This window comes from Nyctibius grandis, chromosome 8 (genome assembly GCF_013368605.1).
Source record: "Nyctibius grandis isolate bNycGra1 chromosome 8, bNycGra1.pri, whole genome shotgun sequence".
Taxonomy (NCBI): Eukaryota; Metazoa; Chordata; class Aves; order Nyctibiiformes; family Nyctibiidae; genus Nyctibius; species Nyctibius grandis.
In genome coordinates this window covers 12,417,818-12,438,607 of record NC_090665.1, presented here as the reverse complement: position 1 = coordinate 12,438,607, position 20,790 = coordinate 12,417,818, and the positions used below count along the sequence as shown (strand labels likewise).

General features: G+C 47.2%; 1 protein-coding gene across 1 annotated transcript in view; it reads right to left on the bottom strand.

Moving 5' to 3' along the window:
- The window catches only part of TP63 (tumor protein p63), a 107,525-nt gene extending 93,265 nt beyond the window's left edge, over positions 1–14,260 (bottom strand). The window contains exon 1 of the mRNA XM_068405811.1: positions 14,199–14,260. Coding sequence (XP_068261912.1) covers positions 14,199–14,260 — 62 coding nt within the window. The remainder of the gene's footprint in view (positions 1–14,198) is intronic.
- Positions 14,261–20,790: the final 6,530 nt, after the last annotated feature.

The window sequence follows — 20,790 nt, the reverse complement described above, 5'->3', positions numbered from 1 at the left end:
CAGTGCACGGGCAAGACTGATCTATATCAAAGAAAGTGAAACTGGCTGCACAGAATGATCCTCCTAATTCACTATGCTGAAAAACACAGGGGGGATTTTTTTCCATTCATCATCATCTTTCAGTTAGAGTCATCTCAAGTAAGACAGTGGATGCAACATTTGCAGCTTTGCGGTGGCCCCTCAAAGCACGTTATATCATGGCAGCCCTGGGCCCCACACCAATGCCCTGCGTCCAGCGCTGGCAGTAGAACTCCTTTGGGAGAAAAAGGCTCCCTCTGTATTCCCAGTGCTACTGTGCCAAGGGGTTCCCAGCTTGGGCACTGCATGGCCTGCTCCCTGCAAACCATTGGGAACAGCTTCTGGAAGCAGAACGGGTTCAGAATGCTATCAGCAAGCCCCGCAGCCCAGGACCCCAACGCATCTCCCATCTACATCTCATCACATCTGCTGTCTACATGTCACCATTATCAGCCCTGACAACAGTGACCACTTCTACATAACAGAAGCGTTTCTTTGTCCTCAGGGCTTCAGGCAGCTAATCGCTCCACCAGCACTAGAGACACCATCCCTTAATTGTTGGAGCAAAGTCACCCCTATTTTTTTTTCCTCCAAGGACTCCTTCAGCATCTTGTGAACTTTCCCAGACCTCTCTTATCTCCCACTCAACCTTGGACACCCCGTTCTCTACCCTTCCCTTCTCACCCATCTTTAGAAATTACCTCCTCGCCCAGCCATGGACATCCCCCGCCCTTCTGCTCAGCCTGACACCCACTCTCTCTCTCACAGGGGCTGAGATGGAGCTCTGGCCAAGGTAAAAGCACTGCTACAGCAATTCCTCCACCTGCCCACTGCATTTGGTGCTTTCTAGTCTGGGCTACAGAGCCCTCGGAACATCCAGAAGACCACCCAGGACCCTGAGCAACCTGTGTTGGGAAGCCCAGAGTTAGAGCGCAAGCCTGGAGCTCAGGACATCCAGGCTCAACCCCTGGCCCATGGGTGACCTGTCCATCTTTGCCCTTCCATTCCTGAGGTACAGCAGTGCCACCAACTTTGTAAAGCACACAGAGACCTGCTGACCATCAGTACATCTCCAGGGAAACATGGTCCCGAGACTTTCCAGACTTAAATGATATAAGAAAATTTAACTCTCCATCCATTTGTAAAAAGCATTAAACCAAAAAACAATTAAAAAGCAGTTGCAATTGTATTATTTTGTAACTCACTTTTCCAGTCAATCCCTTCCCCAAACCTATTTGCAGCGATGGTTAAAAGCAGTGCCCATCTGGAGAGGGAGGAGTCAGCGCTGCTGGGCAGAGGTGAGAGCTTTTACTGCAGCAAGTGAGAAAGTCTTCTCAAAAGCAGCGAGTGGAAAATCCAGGCCCAGCCCTCAAAATTCTGAGGTATTTTTGAGCCAAGTCCAAAAATAAGTGTTGTAAGATAAACTTTACAGGCAAACTGTTCAGAAGCCACAAAACATTTTCAAGTCCTTTAAAAAAAAAAAACAACCCTTTGGTCTAAATAATAGACATCATCTGCTCAGTTTTAGATACCCAGCTGAGAACATACATTTGGGTCTACCTTTCAAAGTCTACACAAGACTTTTTGCAGCCAGCCCTGGTAATTTTATAGTGGGACAAATGGAGTGATGAGCACAGATCTCTTCTGCGAGGTCTCTTGCTGGGTTTGTGCTGCCTCCAGCCCTGCTGCCACATGCCAACAACAGACACCACCTTTTGTGCCTTCGTGGGGGGGACACTGCCTAACCCAAAATCACCCCATGACCCACTCACCCACCATCAGTAATGGTTTGCAGCAGGTGCCTGGGGGCACATCCACAAGATGAGAGGGAAGAAGCGGACTCGGAGATCTCTGCTGTTGCATTCTGCTGCATAGTATTGGGAGACCCCTCACATTTTATGGAGAAGGAGGAGGGAAAATGCAGGTGTTAAATGCCCAAAGCAGCCTAAAACAGCTAACTGCGTCCTTTCCAGTTATCCACATCTCTGCAGCATCAGGGAATAGTAAAAGAAAAGAAAGCAACAGGCCCAGAAATGAAAGCGGGCGAGGTCATTTTCAAGAGATGACAGTCATGACAAAACACAGCTATTACAGGCCTTCATCACTACTGTTCTGCAGTGATTTTAGGTACATAATAAGGAAAACTGAAAAGTTCTGAAGAGGCGATGGCCAGAAATCTGACCTTCCTGAGGCTTGCCGAATCAAATTCCCCTTTTTGAGCTTTGCTCATCAGTATTTTTCCTGTGAGCACAGCATTTACCCAATAACTATGTACAGCAGTTCATTGCTGTCTATTTTTTACAAGGAGCTTGCTTTCAGTATTTCCCACAGGAAATGGGGCTCTTTTAACTATTGTCTGCTGAAATTTTGCCGTGTTGAGTGCAACCACCATCTCTCAAGTTTCACTAGTCTGCCTCCATCACACCAATACAGAGACCACAACATAGAATGAGAAATTACTTTATTACAGATGGTAAAATAATTCAGCCAAGAGCATCAGAGCTTCAGAAAGGCAGTTGGGGTGTCAGGAACTGGCTCTTATTAGATACTACAGGGCTCTGAAAGAGGGCAGAGCTAGGGGAAAAAAAAAAACAAAAAACAAAAAACAAAACAACAAACCCAACAGAAATGTTCCACTTGCAGTCAGGGTATAGCAGCGAGGAAAGACCTCAGCTACATCCACAGCACTGGTATGGCCCAGGTTCAAGGTCTGGTTTGTGTATTACCCCTTATCTACATGCAAGCATGTTTTTTGGATGTGGCCCTGGCCTGAGCTCTGGACTGTCTGGAGAGGAAATGACTGTGAGCACTGTTGAGCCCAACCTCTTGTTTTATGTAGCGTGGACAAGTTCGTCATGGTCTAGGCTTAGCTTCCTACAGTCCAGTCCACCACCAATGTCCTGAGCTCATCTCTTCCTAAGGACTGTGCACCATCAGAGCAAATGCCAGCCGCAGGCAGCACATTGCCAAGCAAATTTGAGAGAAAACCCCAGATCAAGGCTTAAGCCACGAGCACGGCTGGTCCCCCAAACCTGGGACATGCGCTGTGCTGGGTAGCTGCTGGGGTCATCTCTTTGGGTTCCTGGCTGGCTTGCTTATTAACACAATAAAAATAAGATTATGAGGTGCAAAGAGCAACTGTTACAGTCTAGGGAGCAAAGTCAGAGCAGTATTTCTCCCAAAGAATAACAGGGTTAAACCAGAAAAAAACCCCACATTAGTTTGTACCTCTTTTAAAAGACACAGTCAGAACCCAATAACATCTCATACACAACGCTCATGCCTGCAGAGATGAAGTCAGGCTCAGTGCTTCTCCCAGGGAGTGTAGGGATGAAGCATCATCTGAGGAACTCTCACACTGCTGATTTACATGCTCCATACCACGGTATACAGATAGCACCCAGCTGAGCAGATAATAGGTCATGTCAAGCACAGTATTCTCTATTTAGTGGCAGATTCACACAGAAGTATAGTGTATGGGAACTGACGGAGTAACTCTATTAGATATGGTGCATTTATGTGGAGTTCTTCCAAGGCAGCTCCACAGCAGCTGTGAACACGCGGTGCAGCACGCAGCTGCCACTGACCACGAGATGTGTGTTCCTCATTCAGCCTGCTGCTGTGAGGCTTAGTGGAAAAAGAGGAGACTTTGGCAGCATGTGACTGTGGACTTTGGAAAACCAGGTAAGCCCCGCTCAAATCTCCAGGTGTCTGACTGCCTTCCGTGTCCCTGGGATGAAGATGCTGGGTATAGATTTGTGGGTCAGGACTGAGGTGCTTGGCGGGCTGTGCTCTCTGATCTGGCCTTGGCAATGGGCTAAATTGAGTGCCTGTCCTCCCACTCCTGCACCAAACACCATTTCTGGGGTGTTCCCAGCCAGCAGGAGAGAGCATAAGGGGCTTCTTGCCTCTCTCCTCCCTGGTAAGGAAGTTTCAATCCCCTCCAAACCTTTCCTGAGCACTGACACCATCCAAAACCCTCCAGAGACATACAAAATGAGAGATGCAGGAATCTGCTCCCTCCTACCTCTGCTACAGCTGCATCCACTGAACTGGGTGCTCTTTTCTGGACCAAACCAATGGGAATACCCAGACTCTGCAATGGCAGAGACACACACCACATGGGCTTTTCTGGCTGTGCTTGCAGCCCCGATTGCTCGTGCTGGGGCTTGCAGCCCTGCAACGCACTCCAAGCTCTGTTTAAAGCCTAGGACAGGTTTCCTGCAAGCCACCTCTTCCCTGCTTGTGCCATATCGCTACCAGTAGCATTAAGGGCATATGGTCCCCAGGACACTAACACACCCTGCCAAAAATGGAGTTTCTTTTAAACATGCCAAGATTTGAACCTTTTTGATGTGTGAAGGAATCAGATCCTCTCTCTGCCAGTGTCACCCCAAGAGCTCCTGGGGTTTGTTTGCCCAAGTGCTTGGTGTGCTGCAGCTACAACCCCGGGGAAGGCACTGGGCTACCCTGCACACCAAGCAGCAGGTGCCAAGTTGCTGCTATCCCAGTTAATACAGGACAGGCATTCCCCAAATTTGGCCACTGTGAGGAGGCAGCAGGGAGAAGCTGGTGAGGGGACATCCCACCCGGGTCTCAGCATGGCCCCCCCACCAGCAGAAAGTAAAGCAAGAGAAATCATGCAGCCCACGCTGATTTTCATCCCTGGGATACTATGCATGGTAGGGCATTTAGTCACCAAATATAGTTCAGAAAGGAGAGGGGCAGCTTCCCCAGACAGAGAAAATGAAATATGTGATTCTTTTTTAGGACAGAACGGTCTCAGACTGTCTACTGCAAAAGACTTGTGACATTTTGAGCTGAGCCAGGTAAGACTCTTGGCTCCCTAAGGCACCTACTCTTACAAAAGCTGCTTCAGTCTTCAGTTACACAAATTATTTTCTCTATGAACTGCTCAAGGGACTTACACAAAGTTCCTCTCCCAAACTCTCTTGAGCAGGTTGAATTTTACAAAAATATACAGTAAATCATCACAGAATGAATGTAAATCATACAGAAAGTCCCCTGAACTCTTTAGAAGCAGGAAACTGTAAACAGCAACATCCTGTGTTTCAGTAAATAATTAAAATGCAAACCAGAAATGCCAGCAAACCAGATGTTAGGTGCAGATTCCAGTAATATGAATTTGGTTGAAGCTCCCACTTGTTACTCCCACAACCAACCTGCTAAATCTGATGTGCTTGGGATGATAAACAATAACTTCTGTTCCCCACCCCACCACCAGTGATACTCCTATGGGAAAATAAAGTCTTCTGCTAAATACCACACTGGCTGCATTTTTCAGCATGTAGCAACTCCATGGCAGGCAAGCTAATCCCAAGGGCAGAGAATCCTTTTCTCAAAAATAAGAGCACTTGCAAAAACCTTTCTGTGTGTCACAAAACAGCTGCAAGACAGGGCAGATGAAGGACAAAGAATTAAGAGCAGATTATAGTCCTGGAAGACAGGAACAAGTGAACTGTTTATAAGAAACGCTGCTGGTGTGTAAGGGAACACTACCTGGGGTGCTCACAGGATCTTTGCTTTTGCAGCTATGCCTGGTGCTAAGAAATTACAGGGTTGGCTCCCTATAATTTTATCACTACAATGCCACACCTAATGTGATTTATGATTTTTGTTTGTGATTATCTTAAAAAGCAGTAGCTCCGGGAGTGCTATGAATACATCAGTGTCTCCCGTTCCGTCAAAACCAGGAACGATGTTTCCACCTTGTATATTTTAAAAGGAAAATTCACAAATATGAATAACCAAACTTGGAAAACAGTGTAAAGGAATTTTGTTGTTTAACATTAAGATTTTGAATCCTGTAATATTTGACCACCTAATGCCCATGCTAACTCTCAAAGCCAGCTGAACTATGATTTCACAGCCACCTCACAGACCCCATAGACAGCAAGCACAGCAATCCCACCGTTTTGCCCCACCAGCTCCAGTTCCTACTTCTGAGTTTAGAGGCAGACACTGATGGCAATACACAGCTGAGCAGCTGCTGCTTGCAGAGTCCAGCTCGCCAGCACACTGCAAGCTTCTTTCCGTGCATTTTTTCAGCATGCATTGACCTAGATGCATATTGACATTACTAAACTGCACAGGCATTAAACCTCCCAGGGCAAGGCTTTGTAAGCAGACTTATTTTTATGCTGCAAAGAGCCTACTGAACCCCCGATCACTTACTGCAGGGTTTCCCCTTCTCACTCTTGGAGGTGGCTGTTCTCTTTATAGCTCCATGCACTAACTGAATTCCCCTTCCTTATGTGCATCAGTATTTATCACATTAGGCCACCTGTGGCATTCAAACACCTGACTGGAGATGACTCAGCAGCAAAATCCTGTGGGGAGATGGTCTGCTACACAGTAGTAAGTGGTTACAAGCAGGCACCAAAAACTCCCAAGTAAGCCCTAGGAACAGGTACAGATGTTTTTGTGAAGCTATCTAAGCAGATGGAAGGGTATTATCTATCTATTATCAGCAGACCTGGTCAAACAGACCTCAGAAATCTATTACAATGAAACATTTTCCTTCTGGTTATTTCAGTTTTGACCATGGGCTACAAAATTTTAAACAGATGTCAAAATTCGTACGGCAGTGTAACCATTGGCTCCCACCACAATGCCCACATTCCCGTGAAGGATTTCCCATAAGTGCAAAACTAACTTAGAGCCAGGCACCAATCTAAAAGCCAAGTTTCCTTGATTTCTTCCTCATCCAAGACCCTCTTTCCTCCCCCATGCCTTGTGACAACTATGGACATTTTTTGCAAGGGTTCAACACTAATTTGGCCACTTGTTGCACATCAGAGGGTTTTATTTTTCCTAAAATCAAAGCTGAGCCCTTCTGCTCTGTTATTAGGCCAGAAATCCTTGTGTTTGTTGAGAGGAGCTGTTGCAAGTTAGCCTGTAGCAGAAAGTACCACTCAAATTAGCAGGGGATTATAACTTATAACATGTACCATGAACACTGTAAACATCTCTGAAGAGATGAGCTATTGAGAACTTGCTTCTTTAATTTCTTCAGTATTTTTGGAAGTTGAGCAAGATCCTATGAATTAGGTATTCTCTCCTTATAGTAAAAAGGACCACGTGAAAGACTTCTCATATTGTCCTTATGGTCCTTTGAGATCTGGGAAAAAACAGAAGCTGGTCGATTTGGTTCCACTTTAATCCTTCAAGCAGCACTAAAAGGACCTTCAAGCAGACAAATATTGTCTTATAATACCCTTGAGGGGCCTATACTGTTTTAAAGAGGAAAAGAGAAAAGTTCTGTCTTTGGCAATGACTGTGAAGGGGTTGCGACAGCTTCAGCATGATGATGTCTCTCTGACATAGAGCAAAGAGGTCCATCAGGGACGAGCAGACTGCAGGGGCTCTGCCAGGAAGAAAGAACTGAAGAGGGTTTAACACGCTGTTCTTGAGCGGTGTTTTGCAAAGACTGTATCTTCTAATCCCATCTCTTGATGAGACTACAGTATAAGAACAGGAGAGCAATCAAAGAACTGACCTCAAAGATAAGATAAACACCCTCTCCTCCTCACCACCAGCAGCACACATCCTTAGCGAGGTGCTGGGGGGCAGCTGAGAGGTATGTCCCTCCCACACTGGCAGCATGTCCTCCCTGCAGAGCTGCTCTGCAAAGACCTCCTGCCCATGAGGCCACCTTGTGATAGCTACATCTCAGCATTCTGCTGCATGCTGTCCCTTTGCATGCGTCTGGCTTCAGCTGGGGACCCTCCTCTGTGGGATTTCTACCAGGGGTGACAGCACAGCCACAAAGGTGACCACCACCTCACCAGAGAGCTCACTGAGGCCAATTTAAAAAACACCTCCCCAGATCCCCTCCACCTTTCCTTACTGCGTGGAGCCAATTCAGCTCCTCCAGAAGTCACCGGCTGCTCTGAGCACACCACAAGCTGCTTAGAACAGTTTCTGGCCCCTCTCTGAGTCTTTGGAAAGTACCTGCTGTATCACTGGCTGTTTCTGCAAATAGATCTATACCAAGTCATGTGGCTTTCCTTACTTGGGTTCAGGTCTTTCTGCCAACACGGCAAATTTGGGCTCCCATCTCAGAGGTGAAGGGAGATGAGATTTGTCCACCCTGTCATAGCAGGAGTTCAGTTATTCTTCAGCAAAGCATAGCACGAGGAAAGAGAAAATGCGTGCAGTCGCCAAATGCAAGGACTCTGCAGAGCCTGCACATGGGATGAAACAGTCCTGCAAGACATTACCCTGCGACAGCTAAAGCAAAACTCTGTCGCAATGTCACCCAGCTAACACAGAGTGGAAGCAGAGCTGCTTACGCCAGCATTGATTTGTGTCCCTGAAGCGGCACGGCACAGCACGCTGCTGCCTGTGATCAGGAGGGGTAGCCAGCATGTTTTGCCTGAATGTGACCCCTCCCAACCCAAAGGGAGGAAACCTGCTGTTTCATTACTGTCTATTAGTAATGATGAGCACTGGGTACAGAGTTTTTCACCTTTGTGCTGCATTGGCGAGGCTCCTATCTGATAATTGCAGTCCGTTTACCAGCCCTGTTTGATACATGTGGGAACCAATGAAGAAAGGTGAAGTGACACGTGCGATGCTCCCGATGAAAGATCCCTTTGAACCCAGGAGCTCTGGCTGGCTGGAACTAGACTCTGCTTACCAAAATCCATCCAGATACAGCACCCAACAGATGATGCTGCCATGGCCTATGCCCTCCCTTCCATGCCCCAGCTCATTTCTGACAGTTTCCCTCATCCTCTTCTAAAAATAGATTTTTTTCTAAATACCTGATTGGTGGGGTTTTTTGTGGTTTGGTTTGTTTTTTTGTGGTTTTTTTTGTGGTTTTTTTGTGGGTTTTTTTTTTTTTTTTTTGGTAATACCCCCAAAACCCAGGACTGTATCTGAGAAACCAGGTTTGCAGCACAGATGCTACAGAGACCAGAGGATTTCAGGGTTGTTCCTCGAGCCTCTGTTATTAGTGAGATTTGGGAGGCTGGGATGTATCACATTGTGCTGAGAATACAAAGCCAGAAATGAAAGAGGAAAGAGCAGCTTGTGCGAGAGGCCTTTCATTCAAAAGGGAGGAGTGAGCCACAGCGAACGCCTTCAACACATCAGCAATGCAAAATCTGGAGGCCACCAATTAGCCTGGGCGCAGGGAGAAGGATGAGCAGACCAGGCAGGACCGTAGTCCAGTGCACCAGCAGGTGCGTTCCCAACAGCCCCCAAAGAAGAGAGCTCCTGGGTAAAACACAGCCTAATGACCATTATTGCCGAGAACACAAGTAACTTATCTGTAAACATCACTCCCCCAACCAGGCATTAGCTGAAAAAAGAGCGGCTTTGCAGAGAGAGACTAATTACATAGCTCTCAACAGCTGGACTTTGATCATAATTACAGTGCCGTCTTCATCTTACATTAGCGGCTTTCAACTACAGTTAGGCGGGCACTTCTTGGAAGGTGGAAATCCTGCCTGTTTCAGATAGTTAGCTCATTTTATGACTCAGAGCTAGCCTGGGTTTTCTGCAGCACAGGAAGAACTCCCATGGTACCATCCAAACAAGCAATTCCTGGGGGTCAGTGACTTGTCGCTTCAACGCAGGTGCTTCTGTCCTTACAGCAGCACCTTCCCAGGCCCAGGAGACAGAGCACTGAGCCTGCTTTATCACCAAGTTCTAGCATTTCATGCAAATCCCTTTTTAAGGGTGGCAGAAGAAAAAAACAGTGAGGTTTTTGTTCAGCTCTGCTATTGCTGAATTTTAGCACCTCTTAGCTCTTTCTGTTTAGAAGAAGAAAGATGAGCCCACTCAGGATATACCTTTCCAATCTCACTTCAGACATTTACATGCTACATTTATATCCCTCGCTTCTGTACCAGGATGTACAGCCCCATCACTGCTTGGTGCCCCCCTGCCCCTCTCTCAGCTAGGCTGCAGCTCCAGCACTGAACTGGAGGAGGAGGAGGCTGCTGTCCCATATCCCAGTGAGTTGTCTGTACTTTTGTGTGATGCAGGGTGTGCCTTTGTTTTAATGCCCACATTTACAAAGAAATAAATAGCCTAAATGAGAGAGCTGGGCTGTTGAGACAGAGGCTGGAGTAGCCTGACCAATAACACACAGCACTGGGAGTCTGGGCACACAGCTATTTTTTCCCATCCGTGGCACTGAATTACTGCTTTGTTTGGATATACCGTAGCAGCAGCAGACATAGTTTCACTGCTGTGAAGCGACAGGCAGTAAGCATACAAGCATTATAATGGCACATTAGTTAACGCTCCTAAGCATTATCTGTGTTCACCTCTTGACAGAGGAAACGCTTTAGCTGGCTCCCACGCTGCCTGCTGGACACTCACAAAGTGAAGAGATTAATAGATGAAGCAACAGCAGAGAGTAAATCTAAGCCACAAATCTTAGAGCTAACTGGGATTTATAACTGCTTCCCCCTCCACAGTGACCTACAGGGATATCTACATGAACCCCCCCCATTTTAACAGGGTTTCAAACACTTTTCACTGTTGCTATTTTGCTGGCATGCCTCAGCTCAACATTATCAGTTTGCTGTTTAGATTATATTGGGGGATCCTGGGAACTAGTGACCTGTCAGCCTCACTTCTGTGCCTGGGAAGATCATGGAATGGATCCTCCTAGAAGCTATGCTAAGTCACATGGAGGTGATTGAGAGAGCCAGCATGGCTTCACCAAGGGCATATCCTGCCTGACCAACCTAGTGACCTTCTATAGTAGAGTGACTACATCAGTGGACAAGGGAAGAGCCATGGATATTGTCTATCTGGACTTCTGTAAGGCCTTTGACAGAGCTCCCCACAGCATCCTTCTCTTTAAATTAGAGAGATATGGATTTGATGGGTGGACTGTTCAGGGGATGAGAAATTGGTTGGGTGGTCATATCCAGAGGGCAGTGGTCAACAGCTCAATGTCCAGATGGAGATTGGCGACAAGTAGTGTCCCTCAGGGGCCCGTACTGGGACCAGTACTGTTTCATATCTTCTTCAATGACACAGACAGTGGGACCGAGTGCACCCTCATCAAGTTTACAGACAACACCAAGCTAAGTTGTGTGGTTGACATGCCTGAGGGAGGGGATGCCATCCAGAGGGACCTGGACAAGCTTGAGAAGTGGGCCTGTGTGCAAACCTCATGAGGTTCAAAAAGGCCAAGTGCAAGGTCCTGCACCTGGGTCAGGACAACCCCCAGTGTCAATACAGGCTGGGTGATGAAGGGATTAACAGCAGCCCTGCAGAGGACTTGGGGGTACTGGTGTATGAAAAGCTGGACATGAGCCAGCAATGTGCACTCACAGCCCAGAAGGCCAGCCATATCCTGGCCTGCATGAAAAACAGCATGGCCAGCAGGTCAAGGGAAGTGATTCTGCCTCTTTACTCCACTCTGGTGAGACCCCATCTGCAGTACTGTGTCCAGCTCTGGGGCCCCCAGCACAGGAAACACATGGACCTGTTGGAGCAGGTCCAGAGGAGGGCCACAAAAATGATCAGAGGGATGGAACACCTCTCCTGTGAAGAAATACTGAGAGAGTTGGGGTTGTTCAGCCTGGAGAAGAGAAGGCTCCAGGGAGACGTTATTGTGGCTCTTTCAGTACTTAAAGGGGCTTATAAGAAAGATGGGGACAAACTTTTTAGTAGGGCCTGTTACGATAGGACAAGGTATAATGGTTTTGAACTAAAAGAGGGTTGATGTAGACTAGATATAAGGAAGAAATATTTTACAATGAGGGTGGTGAAACACTAGTTGCCCAGAGAGGTGGTAGATGGCCCATCCCTGGAAACATTCAAGGTGAGGCTGGATGGGGCTCTGAGCGACCTGATCTAGTTGAAGATGTCCCTGCTCACTGCAGGAGGGTTGAACTAGCTGGCCTTTAAAAGTCCCTTCCAACCCAAACTATTCTATGATTGCTGCTAGAGGTAATTTTAAAGTTGCAAAGCAGCACACTGGTATTAGATAAATAAAGCACTTTGACCACATCAGAGCAAGAGTGTTTCAAACTGTGTAAAATAAATGCAATTATGAAACTGTTCAATTTTGTTAAATCAGTCAGATGAATGTCATCCATCATGAAAGATATCCAACTTATATCTCTTATATTTAGGCAGAGCTTAAAGCTGGAGACTAAGTCTTCAGACTGACAAAAGTATCTCCGGGACCAGCTTTCAGCTGATTTTGACCTGTGGCAGAGCACAACAACTAGTAACTGGACAAATGCCACTTTCAGCTCATGTAAACAGACATGCATAACAGCTGAGATACTTTATTACTCTAAGCTACATCTTGATCAGGTTTTATGACTGAGGGGTGTCACAAACTTTATCTGTCCCAAGCTGTCCTGAGGCTCCCCACACTGCAATGGTCACTTAAAAACTCATCATGCTGCTAAGGCATGTGGTGAGAAGCAACATTGCTAGGGAAAGGCCTGACTTTGAAAGGCAGACTTGAAGGTAAGAAAGGCCCATTTTATAAGTTCCACAGAAGACAGCCAAGGAAATTTTTTTCTTCAATTCCTGCTCCAGCTGGGTTTTTTTGTCTGAGCTGCAGTGCCAATTTTATGAACCTGTTCTTTGACATGAGATGAGATGTGACTGGCAGGAGTTCACAAGGGGTTGGGAAGCTGTACCAGAGCTCAGGTATGCTTCCCAGTGCATCTTTACGCTTTCCAATTATTTTTCTTACTTTTTAAATTTTCTGTTTGGTAATTTGCCTGGCTGTGGCTTCCAGCTATTGGAACTTCTTTGTCCGCTAAAGATCCCACTGCTGCCAGCCTGAATCCACCTTCCTGGATGGGTACTGCTCTGGTATTGTTCTTCTCCTGGACACGTGCACATCCCCACTGGGGTCAGCAGAGCTGGGTGGATTTGTGGGAGATCAGACGGTGGCTGCATGTGCCTGGCCAGCCCTGCAGCTCGTGTTGTGGAAGGTCTCGACGGGGAAACCAATACCCCCGGCTTCGTTCCACATTCCTCTGCCACAGCAGCATGGCCAAGGACCGTGCGCTATTTCCCAGCTCCCCTCCTCTCTGTCCCCTCCGCTGGCCCCAAACGCAGCCCCTCCTTGCTGCCAGGTCTCTCCACGCTCCTCCCCAGGCACAGCACAGCAGTGGCACCGAGCACCCAGCAGATTAAGGGGCATAAAAACCCTCCCAAACATTGCAACGAATCATGATAGTGGGGAAGGGGGGGGGGAGGAGAAGAGATCACAAAGCTGCCTGTAGTGCCATGGGCTGGGTGATGGTGACCAAAGCCCCTTCTTCAGCAGACAGCTATGCAACACCAGCACCCTGCAGAGGATGCAGAGTTAATAGTTAACCCTTCTGGGGATCGAATGGCTTGGTGAGACACCAGCCAGGGCTTTTTCAAAACGCACCCAGAAACTAGCCTTAAAGTAGCTCGACAAGCGACCGTGCGCAGAGGATTTAACCTCTCTGAACTTTATGACTGGAAAAATACCATCTACATGTCATTTACATGCTTAAATATAGTATCGTCTATTGGGAGAAACAAACAAACTGACAATGTGATACTGTGATACCTCGTGCGGACGCGCTCTTTTATCTGCTGGAAAGTTATAAAACTCAGCTTTAACAACAAAGCTAAAATAAGAGTTGTTGTCAGGCTCTGATGTTGGCTGTTAAACAGAATGAAAAAAATATTCTTGGAAGAGCGCTCTCTCTTAGAAGGCAGTTTTTCCTCTCTGGATCTTTTAAATGATTTATTTATCCTTTAAATTGCAAAATCTCAGAGCTTAATAGTTAAGCTCATATTCTTTCCAGGAGCTTTTTCATTTAAAGGAACAAATAAACACACTACAGAAAGCTAAAGCAATTCCTGCACTACCCAAAGCACAGAGCAACCTTCTGCTCCAAAACACAGGGAAAAGATACTATCAGCTTTCATGTTATTTATCGTATTTTTTTTTCCTCTAATGCCAAAGAGGAAAAGGGAGATATCTTAAACGGATGCCTATAATTAAACAGTAACCTGTTAGAAAGCCAAAAATAATAATAAGCTCCACTGAGCATGAAGAGAGCAGCACATTTTTTCCGCGTGCAGCCCAGCTGCCACCAGACGATAGCAGAAAAGTTAACAATTACACAAGACACTCAGATCAAACCTGTGATAGGAGAGAGTTACGTCACACTCAGACTCACCGCTGGATGCAGGGATCGGGGTAGTACTGCAAGGTGGTGAAAGGTGCTGGTTCAAAATTCATTTCCTTCGAGCCCCTCTTTGGGTACAAACCAAACCAAAATAAATAAATAGATATAAAGCCAACAGGCTAAAAGCAATAAGGTCAAGTGGTACACGAGGTACAACTTTAGAGATTTATTTTACACTTGCGAATGGGTGGGATCTCCCAGGGACTTGGCCAATGGGATTCATCAAGTGACCCGAGCATCACCACCAGTCCCTCCTCGCCAGCTGGGCATCTTCTGCACGGATATTTTCCCCTCCTCTCAACATCCTTAATAAACTTTGGTGTACTTCGGCCGCACTTGTCGTTGGGAGCTCATCTGGGGCATCTCTGAACTTCTGATCTCGCCGGTCATTGGTTGCCTTCCAGCCTGACTTCACAGTTTAATTTTGGCAGCTCTTGCAATTTTGCATACTGCTGTGGCCACTGGTCATCCTCGTCTCCAGATGGTCGGAGTTTCCTCTGCTGGGTGCACTGCCTGTGCTGAATGTGTTATACTTTGAAAGGTTTCCTTGTCAACTCTGTGGCTAATACCTGCGTAAAGTTGCCTGGGGAAATTTTCAGTCTCTCTCGTGCCACAGTTCAAACAGTCTGTTGTGGTCACAGTTTCAAAAGCTGAATGACAAAATATAGGGAAATTCCTCAATTAAAATTAACTCTGAACTTTTGCTCCTCTGCCTCCCCTTCCTGCCCTCCTCCCCCCAAGAAAACTATCAGACGTAATTGTTAATGTTTCCCTCTATAACTTTTGACCTTTTTTCAAAGAGAATTGAGATGATCTAGAAATATTTCATTGTTTTAGCATTCTGTAAATAATATACACATTTTCCACATAAAAAACAACAAGAGTTTCAAATATCTTGAGGAGAAAAGTAATAAAAAGAAAGTGTCATTTTTCAGGCCACTAAAGCCTAGAGAAACAAGTCCACCAAAACAAACTACCAAAGATGAAAAGCAGATTTGATTTTCCTGAAGCAAAATAAAAGCCAGGAAGGAAGACTTTAATTCCACACACACACCCTTTTTTTTTTTTTTTCTCTGAATTCACACAGAAAATCATTTAGGAAAGCAACCTGTTTTGTTCCCCTGTTTTTCCCCCCTCCATGGCTCGTCCAAATAGTACAGGCTGTAAACCTATCCTGGTTTTGTGGTTTTGGAGAATGAATGAAATATGAATCAGGAGCTAAATTAAAATGGATTCCAGCAGGAAAAAATAGCGTGCATGTATCTATGCACCAGTGGGATTGCATCTTCAAGCAGACGTATATGTTTGTGTGTACGGAGAGAGGGGAAGGGGCTGCCCTATAGCTCACCTATATGGTGCATCTTTTGTGCTGATGTCAGCACAAATGCCAACTTCCCAAGTGAAAGCCAGGAGCCCTCCGAGACAGCAGCAATTGCCTTTTATTTTTCCCCTCTGTGTTTTCCTTGTAGGAAATTTTGATTCGAAGAATGTCATGTGGAAACATTTTCTTTGCTGCGTGTGCCAGAGTGGCAGGGGAGCTATTTCAGACTTGACATTCTCCACCCACACTCAGCCTGATAGTTCCTAACATCTGTGAATTGTGAATCCTGCAAACTTGCAGGGCTGATCCCTGGCCAAGTCCAAGCAGCTTTCATTATGATAAGCAGCATTTGCCAAGGAAGAGAGGCTGGAAATGAAGGATGTATTTCTTAACTGAAGTTAAGAACTTCCACTGCCTGGCCTGTGGACGAGCAGTAATATGAAATACCTTTCCCCCCTTAGCCTGAGCCCTGGCGTAAACACCGAACACCATAGCCTGCATCTGTGGGGAAGCAGCATGGAAACGTCCAAACCAGGCTCTACTGGGAATGGGAGAGGGGGAATCACACCAGGGCTTACGTGCACATGATGCAGTCCAGGGAGCATGGCTGCAGAGCAGCTGCATCCCCATCTGCTGCTGAGGTCAGGGCTGTGCTTACCCCTGTGCAGCCACTGCTCCCAAGGCAGCAAGTACCTCCAGGGAATGGAGTAAGAGGGCCAGGGGCTAACTTGCAGTCCACACTGGTAGCCTGGCTCTGGTCTAGATCCACCTTTAACTGAGGACACACAGTGGGCAAGTCCTCTCCCTGCACAATCTATTTGAGCAAGAGCTTGGGTTCATGCTGTCTTGCTCCAGGACTCGGTTTCAGTCCACACCTGTGGGTGTAAAAATTGCCAGCCTGACTGCCGAGATACATGCAGGCACCAGGCTGGGCTGTGAGTACACTGATGAGACCTTGTGTGCTTGCTCCTAGAGACAGACCGGAAGCTGGTTGGATTTCTTCTACTATGCCCGTGATGGGACTAGCTGGTACCTCTGCAGGCCTGGCTTCAATCACGAGCGGCCATGCACTGCGTGCTCTCCCAACAGCCTGCTGGATTTCAGTCTAAAAGGCATAAACCTTATGCAAAAGAAATGCTGTGTGAAAATGACTGTTCTCATGAAATCCTGCTCTACCTACTTCTCCAAGACAGCTGGAGAAGAGTCCTTCTCAGCATGGCCTAGGTGCCAGGGGTGACATACCAGGAGCAGGGGAAGGCCGGGCAATTCCCACCAGAAGACTCAGACCCACTCTTCTGGTTTTGGCCAGTCTCCTCACCTGGCACGTGTCCAGATAACACTGTGTGGCCACAACACACATCCCAAGGGCTTTGTGAAGTACAACAGGCAGACCCTGGAATTGATGCTGCTGAGCTGCCTATGCCTCCAACGATGAACCTGACCCCTGGTTTTACACTACCTTAACTCTGCACAGCAGAGTACCCCTTGGTACTTCGGACACAATAAGTACAAGTCTGTTACAGCCCAAACTACCGAGCCTGTGATTCCTGCTTTTAGTGCTGAACACATCTATCAGCACCGCAGTCAAGAAGAGGCAGTTAGTCTCCAACATGCAGTTCACACCAGAAGAATAACTTCTCCTGAAAAACCATAAGTAATTTAAAAAAGCAGCACCACGTAATTGTAATGACTAGTAGTAGCTTGGAGCAGGACTCTCTTCTCACTCACAAGGCACTGATGGGAGGAGGTGTCTAGCAAGAACATTTCCATAAAAACTTCAAAAGGGGCCACCAACTGCCCAAGGTCCTTACCAGCCCTTGTGCCAGGGCAAATGTAAATGGCACATGGTTTGGCTTGTTTTGGCAGTGCACGCAGCACCTGCCCACTTTTCCCAGAGAGCTGGACATTTTCAGCCTCCCACAGAGACCTGGAAGTCTTTTGAAGTAGCTCAGAAACTCCATCTTTTGCTTTTTGCAGCTGGAAAATGGAGCCATGGAAACCCACTGGTGACAGTGCACAAAAACCACCTGCAAAAGTCAGCAAGTCTCCCAATTTCTCTCCCAGAATCCCAGCTTCCTTCCTCTGCCCCCAGCCAACATTTAGCTGCGGGTTGATTCACCATGAATTTCGGCAGAGATGTCTACCATTGCAGCTAGACTGCGTCAAACTCCTCTCAGCTGCAAAGCGCTCCTTTGCATAGCACAGTCCGCAGGGGAAACACAAGCCACAGGGTGTGTATTGCCAGTACCCCATGCATAGCTGGGAGGCTCTCCAGGCTCAGTGGTATTTGGCCAACCCCATTTGCACTGCCTTAAAGAGAATCTACTGGGAGACTGAGCCTGAGACACTTGAAAGCCAAAGATTTCAGAGGGGGTCTGTAAGGGTATACAAGGACTAGCAAACTTCATCACAGCAGCCTAAGAGCACAGTAGCGAGCTTCCCGCAGTAGCGGACCTCAAAGGTAGTCAAACTCAAGAGGAAAAGGGGCTTGTGATATCCTCAGTGTTCACTACCCTCCCTAGGAGGTTTCCTTGCTGGTAGCGAGGGTGATGCTAACCTCACTGCAGTAGGCACGTGTCCCGCAGAAGCAGGGCGGAAGCCGAGGTGTCAGGGATCTGTCTGGCTAGCGGATTTACAGCCGAGCCTCTAGTGCTTGCGGTAAGCAGGCGGCACGGGGATATGCGGAGGAAGCATGTGTGTAGGTGGGCAAGAATGCAGGGCATCGCTCTGCCACTGCTGCTTCCACGTCTGGGAGAGAAAAACAGCCAGAGAAACAGCTGTGGACTACTCTCCTGTTACCCCCCCATGCACCCTCGCTATGGCTTAGATTTAAGCTGTCATTGAAATGACCACGAGATTATGTTTTAGCAAAGGCAAACATTTATATCCTCAGGAGAAGACTGCTGGGGATTTATAATTGTCTCCCCACCACCACCCAAACACAGTGCCAGGATGCCTGTGTGCTAGCCCCAGTCCTGAAACGGAGAGACAGTTTCCTGACATCTCTGCGGCTCCAGTCCTGATCTACGGGTCTGAGGACCTTTGAGCAGCCTGGAGCTAAGGAAGACAGGGAAGGGGAGCTGCCAGCTTTGCTCTGAGCCACCTTTGCAACTGCTGGCTTCAGGATTTGACTGGAATCAGCCTCACCCTTTACACCGGGGATGAAACGTTTAATTTGCAGCTTGGGGTTTCCAGGGGTGTGGTTTTAGTCGTTTTTTTTTTTTTTTTGGTTTTGGTGTTGTTTGTTTTTTTTGTTTGTTTTTGTTTTTTTTTTTTTAAAGCTAAAATGAATTTCTTGTAAGAGCAAGAAGTCTGTGGGATATTTGGGGATTTTTTTTGTTAGAAACAGTTGAAGAGAGGGAAATAATTCCCTCCCACCAGCAATAAAATGTCTTTTGTTTGGCTATCCGAGGGAACAGAAATACACAACGTCAGTGTTCCTTTTGAGCATATTTTCCAGTTTCAACTACATATTATAGATGTTTAAAGGTCTCAAAGATATTAAGGTTTCAAGCGAACAGAAGCAAGCAGAGGAAAGACAACTTTTCAGTAACTCCAGTGAAGTGGAAGAGGCAACAGGAGTATGACCCTCACAGACTTTGGAGGACCTACCCAAATGCTGTGATGGTGGGAAAAGCTTCCGTAACAATTCACGTTTTGCCTCCAGCCAACAGGGATCTCTGATCCCGCTGCTCCAGAAGTGTCAGATTTCTAGCTTTTGGCTCATACAAGCCTCCCCCCCTCCATACTGAGAGGGAAGGGACAGGTAGAACAGCAAACTTAAAAAATAAATTAATAAATAAAAATACTACAATTCTACACACAATCTTCCCCATTCCCCCAGCATCTTTTGTCCCTAATGCAAACACAAACCAGTAAAAAAAGGGTACTCACACCCCACAGCCCCTCCATCCTGGCACTGCCCTGCACAGGGAGCCCAGAGCTGCTGGTGGGGACACAAGGGGCTGAGCCCAGGCAGCAGCTCCAGGAGAGCGCTGTGCAGATGCAGCTGTACATCTGCAGTCCAGGGCATGTTTGATCACTGATGGCCAAGTCTGGGCCCAGGTCTGGTGACAACTCAGTGAGCGAGCAGTCCAGCACAACCCTAGGCACATCCAAAAAGAAGCTGACAAAGGTGTCTTAGTGTACTGCTCTCCACATCCTCCTCCTCCAGCTAAATCTGAACATATCAGTGCTAACAACTGTGGACTTTAAAATACACACCAACTTCAAACTGCTGTCTGCATGTGATGCCACACACCAGGAGCTCTGCACTATCCTCAAGGTGGCCATCAACTGAGAGCTAGAAAGAAACAAAGGATGTGGCACTGTTCCAGCCCTTCTCAACAGGGCGTGAACTACTTTCAGAACTGTCTGGTTGCCTTTGGTGTCTCCTCTGTCACATCTGTAGTGTCAGAGCATCATCCACTTGCAGTAAAGGACAGTAGAGTTCGGTGTTTTCCTTTGCAGGGATAACAAATGGTTTCATGAGGCACAAACCACTTCTTGAGCATTTGTCCCCAGGATCTTGTCTCAGGAGAGACTCAGATGGCAGGGACTGTAAGACTGACTATCCCACAGTGGAAAAGAAAGTCTTCCATGTCCTCCTCTCTCACCATCACCTACTTTGTAGTCTTTGTCTGTCAGGACATGCCATAGGCCTCTGCTTGAGCAACCCTGAAACTATTAATAATTCCCAGTCACCCAGAACAGCTACAACAGGAGCTTCCCACTGCTTCCCTTTCTACTGCAGCGCCACAGCTTCCAGCAAAGCACTTTTTACCCTTCTCCAGTTGTCCCACATGTTTATGGAGACTTCCAGCTCCCACGAGACAGTTAGTGGCTTCCCTTGTTCCTTCCAGGCTTTCCCATCTCCCAGGTCCCAGAGCAGAGACTGGTGCTCAGAGCAAGCCCAGGACACCCATCTCAGCAGGCTAATTGGGACCATGCACTGGGCCTCCCACAAAGGCCAGCTCTGCATGTTTCCATGGGATCATTCCAAGCCAAAAAACCTGCCTGAGTCTGGCTTCACTTCTAAGGCACCAGCCTTTACATCTCACTGCCCCCCACCCCCTCCTCCCACGATCCTCAGAGGTGTAGTTTCCTACCTCACAGTCTGATGGTAAAACCTCAGGACAGCTATGGATGTCCCCTCTTCTGGAGGCATTCCCACCACTGAGAGCCATGTTGTTGTTTTGTTTTGTTTTGGGGATTTTTTCCCACAGAAGTAGGAGCAGTGGGAAGTTTTGCCCCTTGTTTTCA